Source organism: Atractosteus spatula, chromosome 1, assembly GCF_055471065.1.
Source record: "Atractosteus spatula isolate fAtrSpa1 chromosome 1, fAtrSpa1.hap1, whole genome shotgun sequence".
NCBI lineage: Eukaryota > Metazoa > Chordata > Actinopteri > Semionotiformes > Lepisosteidae > Atractosteus > Atractosteus spatula.
The window spans coordinates 47992846-48001304 of record NC_142706.1 but is presented as its reverse complement, the minus strand read 5'-3'; the positions used below and the strand labels follow the sequence as shown (position 1 = coordinate 48001304).

At 37.2% G+C, this 8459-nt stretch overlaps 1 protein-coding gene across 1 annotated transcript; it reads right to left on the bottom strand.

Moving 5' to 3' along the window:
* Positions 1 to 1793: 1793 nt before the first annotated feature.
* LOC148840993 (histone H2A.Z) lies at positions 1794 to 5023 on the bottom strand. The gene is made up of 5 exons (XM_088911608.1): positions 4905 to 5023; positions 4587 to 4664; positions 4193 to 4306; positions 3818 to 3947; positions 1794 to 2973 (listed from the first exon to the last, which is right to left on the bottom strand). The coding sequence occupies exons 1-5, from the start codon at positions 4905 to 4907 to the stop codon at positions 2912 to 2914; spliced, it is 387 nt and encodes a 128-aa protein (XP_088767734.1). The 5' UTR covers positions 4908 to 5023; the 3' UTR covers positions 1794 to 2911.
* Positions 5024 to 8459: the final 3436 nt, after the last annotated feature.

Here is an 8459-nt window from a genome sequence, read left to right as displayed (position 1 = left end):
TTCAATAACTAACTTACTTCAATTATTTTTTTTTTTTTTTTGATGAGGCACAAGAACAATATTGAGAGCCAAAGGGATGCAAACGGCAGTAAAGGTGAAGAACACCCCCCCCAGCAGTTTTTACAGTACATCTCTCCACTGCAGGCATTACTGCCGTGTCCAACAGGTATAACTACCATCAGCAGGAATTGGTTAAGTACTACAGTGGAATGAAAACATGCAGAGGTTGCAAGACTGTAGGGTCAGGACTGTACATTCCTGCTCAAGAAAGGCCCCTCCTGAGGAGCCCCAATCCAGTTGATTTAATGGTAACCTGGTATATCTGCTTCCCAAGACTGAACAATTACTGTCAATGAAACGGGCAATGTTACGTTTAATCATTTAGAGATATAGGATAAAATAAAATGTACAGAAACCCACTCTGGTAAAAGATCCTTTAATAGATTAATACATGTGCACCCAACTTCTGGAAGCTATAGGTTCACAATATAGAGCAGGGGTTCTGTGGGCCTGGGAGCTCCCACAGTTGCTTTCATCTCTGCCGAGCTTACTTAAATCAGCATTTTAATTGAAAACCACTCAACAGCTAAAATATACAAGTCAAATAAGTGTTCAACTGAGTAACAGCTTGGCTGCAATAATAAAGCAAGTATGGAGGCCTCCAAGAATTTGAATTACTTTCAAAGATTTACTACAGTGGTAATGAAGCAAGTATCCTGGAGAAAATTAAAACAGATTAAATATTGGTTTACAAATACTAAATTTCATGTGTATTTTTTCAGAATAGCTTAACATCCTCTCCAACTAGAGTTTGAGAATTTGCTCCCTTAATTTGAGTACAAAGAACAAATGTATTTAATAAGCCATTAACTTATCACTTCATTACAAGCAAGTGGAAATGATACACTCTTACCATGACCAGAGCCTTAACCCATTACCTAAATTGGTTGGTTCCAAACCACCAGTTTAAGTTAACTTTGAGTGAAGCTATTTTTAGTAAAGACTGTAGAAGTAGCTAAATGAATTCAATATTTTATACAAAATTCAAGACAGGGCAAACCTGTCGTTGAACATTTAATGTACACTATTGCTACAAATACAAAATAGTTATTGGCTTAAATTTCTGAAAAGATTAGAGGTTGATGCAGTTTCTTACAATGTAAGGATGCAAAACAATTGTACAATGCACTAGGAGACCTTTATATAAAAATACCTCCATCCAATTTGCCCCAAGGTTAAAAAGATATTGCTTTTCTGGAAATGATACAAAGAGCAAGCAAAAACAATTGGGGGGGTGGGGGGGGTGGGAGAGAGAATGTCAACAAGACTAAAGGCAAACTTGATACCAGTATTCAAAAGTTTAGAAAGGCACTGACAAGTAATCCAGGTAACTTCAGTATCTGTGAAACTGAATGCAGAGGGCACCTTTGGAAATGGTTGATGTGAATTTAAAATCAGGAACCCAAAGGGTTGTGGATGGCCAGATCAATGATCAATCAATTTACTCGTTTGCAACCTCTTGAATAGGCAACAAGGTTTAGAATTGGAAATACCAAGCCACCTTTTAAAGGAGCTGAAAGAAATTTAAAAAACAGGCTTTGAAAACCAAACAAATCCAACAGCATGGGATTTTTTTTTGTCAAGTACATAACAGTCAATTGCACTCCCTCTTAAAGCCCTAACTGTAAGGGGAGCCAAAACTCATGCTGGGAACAAATATTAGGATCACACATGCTTACACTAATCAAGTCCGGTGAGAAATATTAATTTACAACAAACATGAGACTCACTTCTAGAACAAGGCATTTATTGGAACAATTTGATTGAAGTACCCTGCTTAAGGATAAAACAGCAACATCCCATCAGTAATCTTAGCTTTCAAAGTGCAGTCTTAACTACTCAACACTGCAAACATACTGATACTGCTAATACATATTTCTAACACTCAGCCCAAGTTTGTTCCAGCTGAGCTCTAAGCCATTTGATTAGTATTTAATTAACCTGGAACATACAGTTGATGGAAAGTCAGACATTTAACAGGTGAAAACAGAATATAACTAAACAATTGCAGAACATTAACTTTAAAAGTGACCTGAGCTTTTTATGCATTTCTTTGTAAGGAGTTGATGCATACTTAAGTCAATATTACCACAGACCATTTAACCAAACATCAGGACAAGATAGTCCAAATATTTCACAGGATTGTTATAGTAAGCTTTTTTTTGTAAACACCCCATTGAGAAACCGGTATCAATTTAGTCAATACATACAGCCTACCATTATTCAAATACCAGTGTATTTAATATTTCAAGAATCCTGTACAGCTGCTCAGATAATCTGATCTCCCATGGTGGACTGTGCAAGTCAAAACCATAAGAAAAAAATACATTTTAGGTAGGTTTCTCAGCTAGAAACAGGAACTAGTGTGGTTGCACACAAAACTGATCAACTGATAATCCTTATGCAGGTGGGTATTTGGAGATACAATATTTTAAACATGTGCTGCCAAGTACTTCAAACTACTTAATATACTGTACTTCAAAACATGCATTTCCAAATTCACCAAAATCATAAAGCTTTATAGCATTGGAAACAAAGCAGTCAATACTTTAACTTTATTCCAGGACAAAACTTCAATCATATTAAGTGGATTTTAAATTTAACAGAACGAATCAGTTCCTGGATCACACATTAAATAGGAAACAATACTGCTGCAGTACCTCAACCTAGTATTAAAATAAATCAGGCTTCTTTGAAGCCAATGTATTTAAAATACCCCAGAAATGAGAATATGCAAAGCTCAAAACAATTTAAAAAGTCTAATACAAAGCGGAACAAATCTCATGCTCTTTAAGAACAACCCTTTAAACCATTATTAGTCCTGAGATAGCTTAGCCAGCGTCAGCTTGAGTTATACAGTTTTCTGCTGTCCCTTCTTCCCAATCAGCGACTTGTGGATGTGAGGGATAACACCTGTGGACAAAATTCAATTTCAGAGTGTTAAGGCCTGCACTTTTCCAGGTCAGATTAAAAGGCTTGTGCATCAGTGAAAACTGGTGTCATTTTCTCAAGACCTCAGAATCAAGGTGGACACCAGAAGTCTTCCCATTCCTCCTCTCCAAAACATAGATGTTTTGAAGTGCAAACAGGTTATAAATAAGGAACATCCCCCTGGTATTTGAGAATGTCAAAGGACTTATAAAAATAAACTATTTATAGACCACCTTTCATACAAATAGCAGCAAAAGTGCTTTACAAACCAAGCGTAAAAATAAAATCTTAAAATGAAGAGATCTACTTTCAGTTGTAAAGGAAAACAGTAATCAGTAAAGCAACATAAATGTCATTTTATGCTTGAAAAAGAAATTAGGAAAGTTTTAATAAAATAAGAATAAAAGATAAATAGAAAGAACAAAGAACCATTAACTAAAAGCTAAATTAAAAATATATTTTCAAATGCGTTTTCAAACAATGTACCAAGCTTGACTGCCTAATAAAAAGTGGTAGGGAGTTCCATAATTTAGAAGCTTAAAAACAAAAAGCAGCCTCTCCACTCTTCCAGTATTTCACGTGTGGTATTTGCAGATCTCAGGTATAGGACGTAAGCAAAGAAATAGGCCAAGTAACTAGACAGATTCAATGATGGCTTCAATTCCACACAGGCAACGTTATACTACAGAAAGGAATTTAAAAAAAAAGCAGAGATAGCTCTGCCTTGCTTATTGTTTATTAACCGTTTAAGTGCTCCCGTCTACCAAACGTGGCACATCTGCACAAATGAAGAGGAGGGCTAGCACGGTACAAAAGTGTTCCTTACCACCACCCGCGATGGTCGCCTTAATGAGCGAGTCCAACTCCTCGTCCCCTCGAATCGCCAGCTGCAAGTGACGCGGAGTGATGCGCTTTACTTTCAGGTCTTTAGACGCATTTCCTGCCAGCTCCAGAACCTGGGGAGACAGAAAGGGTGCCTTTATCGCCAGTGTCCCCGCCGCCTTCCCGCCTCTGCTGCAGCCCGGGGGGAACCACCAGCAATGCAGTCCCCGCACATGTCAGGGAGCCTGGCACTTCTGAACGGAGAGAGGAGGGGAGTAGGAACAGTTCGGAAGCAGCGTGGATTCGATATAAAGCAATTAATACACCTTCACTGCAGCTTCTGCCCCACAGAGGTTTTGCCCGTAAGCAGCCAACACACCTCGGCGGTCAGGTACTCCAGAATGGCCGCGCTATACACAGCTGCGGTGGCTCCCACACGCCCGTGGCTCGTGGTCCTGGATTTCAGATGCCGGTGAATACGACCCACTGGAAACTACCAATGAGAATGAAAACAAGCAGAAAAGGCGTTAGTATCTCCCGATTAGCAAGATATTTGCCCCACGGGCGCCCACTTAAGGTGCGGTTTTGATAAGGTTATACAACAAAACATTCTTAACTACAACGTGTCTTTGAGAAACGTGTACCCCTAACTTCCGCAACATCGCGATCCACGTGAATCGGAACCCCCCCTCACGCTTTTCAATAGTTCAACACCACATAACCACACGCTTTGCCGGCTTCCCCCACTGCAGAGGAAGAGATGCGATACAGACCTGCAGCCCGGCTCTCTGTGAGCGCGAAACAGCCTTTGTCTTGGTCTTTCCGGAGTCCTTCCCTGCTTTCCCTCCAGCCTGAAAAGCACATTGTAGCAGATCAGTACTGCTCATAGATAGGAAATGCAAGGACAAACCAAAAACGAAGGCTAATCAGATTAACTTCCAAGAGACAAGCGTACGTGCAAAACAGACGCCAACTGCGTTCTGGTGCGCCACGATGCAACTCGTCTTCAGTAATTCCACCCCAATTTACCTACATTGGGAATACACGGTGCAAGATCAAGGCCTACTAACAAAGTCACGAAAACCGCTTACCATTTTATTCCAGTCAGTAACTACAATTACAAAATATGCGCGCTGCTAACACCACTCTCCTCTCCCTGCCTGATTTAAACTCATATCCCGCCTTCTCTCTGTTATATGCAAGCGAAAGTACAACATCCGGGACCTGGAACTCCATTACGAGCCAATTACATTTCTAGATAATTAGAGGGTGCCTCGTCAGTTCAACCAATCACCAATGTCTTTTTGTTCAAATCGGCAGAATACAGTTATTACGCGCCTGTTCTTTTTAGCGGAATTGTGGGAAACGTAGTTCTTCTCGGGTGTATAAAAACGATTCAAGTTAACGTTTTAATGTTTAAGTTTATTTTTGGTCCTTGTTTCTAACTATGCAAATTGACATTGTAAATGTACAGTATTCCCATGGAAAATTTGAATCCACTTGTCTATGTTATATTGCTGCTGCATACTTTCAAGGAGCCAAGTATAAAAACCTAAGAAGTACGTCGCTAAATATGGCAGCAGTACGAATAAATGTTATATTATTAGCTACATGTACTCTAAAAATGTAGCTTAAATATTTTATTTTTTCGCTGGTAAAGAATAGGTTTAGTAATGATTTCAGCAGCGTTAGGTCAGTTTCAATTGGAATGCTGTTAACAAGCGTTGCCACCCTCAGGACTTGACAGTAATGTAAAGTTATTAAATGCTTTCCTAGTTGCAGAGGTGTGTAATTGCAAAATATCTATAAAATAAGAAAGCAACACGTGTGATATCTGGATCGAATAATAAATACACGTTACTGTAAGGTAATTTAAATTAAATTTAATATTTGAACTGTGCTTGGCTAAGGGGAAGTCTGAGCTAGAAAATGCAGATATAAACTGACGTGACTCAAATTACATTATCTGGTATATATTCGATAAATTACACAAAAATGATCGTTATAATACTTTGTTTTGTAGCAAAAATAGCTTTTTTACACATGCAATGTAAGCTCCACAGTGTTTAGTATTATTTAGCAAAAAAGGTGCACTTGACTGGATAATGTCTGTTCTTAGATCTACCTTTTGAATTGCCTTCTGTATGAATATGGAACAGGAGAACATGAAACACTTGTTAAGATACTTCATTTAGAATAATCTAACCTTTATTAAAACATTTTTACTGAAGTAAGATGTATTAAGTGTCTTAATGGATATGAATAATAAAATTGGTGGTGAAAAGGTGCTAGATTAGAAGGTTAGAAGATGTCATTGGTTTGTATCCATGGACAGGATATAGGAAGGTCCTTAGAAAATAAATACATTTGTATATTCAAAATCCACATATTTGTATCATTATAAAGAACATTATCCCCTATGTAGTCTGATAGTCTGAAATATTACAAGTGTAACACTATTATGAATCAAATTAGAAATTTATGTTTCAAGTTATGACTTTAGACCTCATGAACTATCGAGCATATATTATATGCGAAGAGCTAGACATTCTTGGAAACTAAAATAAAGAATTATCTTTGACAATACTATATGTAATTGTAATTTCCTTATAAAGAAAGTGAAACAAAGACAAGTAAACTCATTTTGAGGATTGAGGGATGTGTGGAAAGGCCCCATGTCCCAACGTAGAGATTTGCTTTTTTCATGTCATTTCATATTCATTATTAGTAATATTGCTGCAACAGCCATGACTAAAAAAATCCTTCCAGTTTGTTTGGATCTTTATTTAAGTCATTGATATCATAAGTTATATCCTCAGAGAATGATTTTATTTAGTTCAAGTAGGTAGCTGCGTCAGCATGCATAGGCTTTAAAGGGAGTCAAGGTTTATCCATGTTGAAAAGAGAAGAAAAGAAACACAATGTGGAGCCTTCTTCAGGTGACCTCGAAATTGTTGTGGAAGATTAGGAGTGTTGCTCGGGTGGTGACAGAGTCAAAGGAAAAAGTGTTAAATTTCAGACGAAATCCTTTAGGAATTATATCATAACAATGACATCTGTACAGAGGGCTCCACAGTTGTGTTTTGTCCTCTTCTCTTTTCAGCATGGAATAAACCTTTACTTGTTCTTCTGAATTATTTTTTATTTTTGCTTGGACTTTGGCCTGTTTAAACACATCTGCACATATTTCCAAGTTTAATGAATCTTTATTTTACAAATTATTATCATTATTTGATTAATAGACGACCTTACCCAGGGCATCTTACCATGTGCTAATGTGTGGTTATGAAGACAATAGCCACTGACTGAAAGTTAGTATGCAAATAAGGACCATTGATGTGATAACGACTCCTCATCCTGGGAGAGACAGGAGATGGACAATGGTGTTGTTGAAAAAAAAAAAGATGCCTTGAGGACCTATTCTCCATTTTATCTTGCTCACTGACAACAGCTAACCACCCAAGAAAACCTGTTTGAGACCATCCAGTAGTTTTTATTAAAAAAAAATCAAATTTGTATAAAATATTCTAATCAAAGTTATTCTATGGACAGTACTGTTCCTGTCATGGGAGCCCATCTACCACCAAGCCGAAACCCTGACTTCCTTCAGGAAAGGGCCTGATGAAATCCTCAAGTAGCTACTAGCAGCCAAATGAGTTACAGTAGATGAATCAAATGACATGCCCTGATCTGTTGCAAGTGTTTCCATTGTGATGATCCATAGGAAAATATGTAGAACAGGTTTGCAATTATATTTAGGTGTAATAAAAAACAAAAATGTTCATGACAATTAACTTAAGCATTAACAGCATTAAGTTAAGAATAAAATATAACTTTAAGGAGAAGAGATGTACAAGATAGTTTTTGTTATTTTTTTTGGGATACCAGTTACAGCATGTGTGTGCTGCAGGATAATCAGTTTAAGCTCCGAGCAGAAAGAGTGGCAAGGTTGCAAAAATATATAATGTGTCACCATTTAAGGGGATACTATACTATTATTAGGCTTGAACCCATATATTTTAGAAACACAACTGCATCACATGCATGCTTTCTAATAATCAGCATGGAGGATCCAATTAATTGTCCTGTGTTTAAAACTGGTTTTGTGAATTTAGTTCACCTTAGAAACATGCATAGAATTGCCACATGGGAACAATAATAATATATTAAAATAATTATTTTCAAAATAAAATATTATATTAGATATTAACTGAGTTAGTGTAAATGTAAATTAAAAGATTTTATAAAGCTTTATAAGTTTTCTATTTTTTCAATTGGATAAAATTGCAGTACATGCAATGTATTGCACCTTGCAATGTAAAATGTACATTAGGAGTTATTTATTTATATTCAGTTTCTTTTGTAGACTGATGATACACATTTTTATTCACTTGTGCCAACATTTTGTGGTTTCTCCACCTCCCACTTTTCCTGTTTTCCATAAAGCCAACATTGTCTGAGGAGGAATGTGGCCCAGAGCTGTGCCTTTTCCAGATTCTCTGGCATTCATTCCTTGACATAATTATTTATTACATTAATCTTAGTCCATAATCTTCAAGAAGTGGGACTCTGTGCTCTTAGATAAGGAAACAGACCAGCTTCCTCTATCATTGTGCTCCATTCTTCCTAATATAATGCATAGGCCT

What these genes read in the sequence shown, in the direction of transcription:
- LOC148840993 (XM_088911608.1), bottom strand. An exon ending in CACAGAGAGCCGGGCTGCAG is followed by an intron (nt 4,307 to 4,586) that starts GTCTGTATCGCA and finishes TCTCATTGGTAG; the next exon opens with TTTCCAGTGGGTCGTATTCA. An exon ending in GGCGACCATCGCGGGTGGTG is followed by an intron (nt 2,974 to 3,817) that starts GTAAGGAACACT and finishes TTTTGTCCACAG; the next exon opens with GTGTTATCCCTCACATCCAC.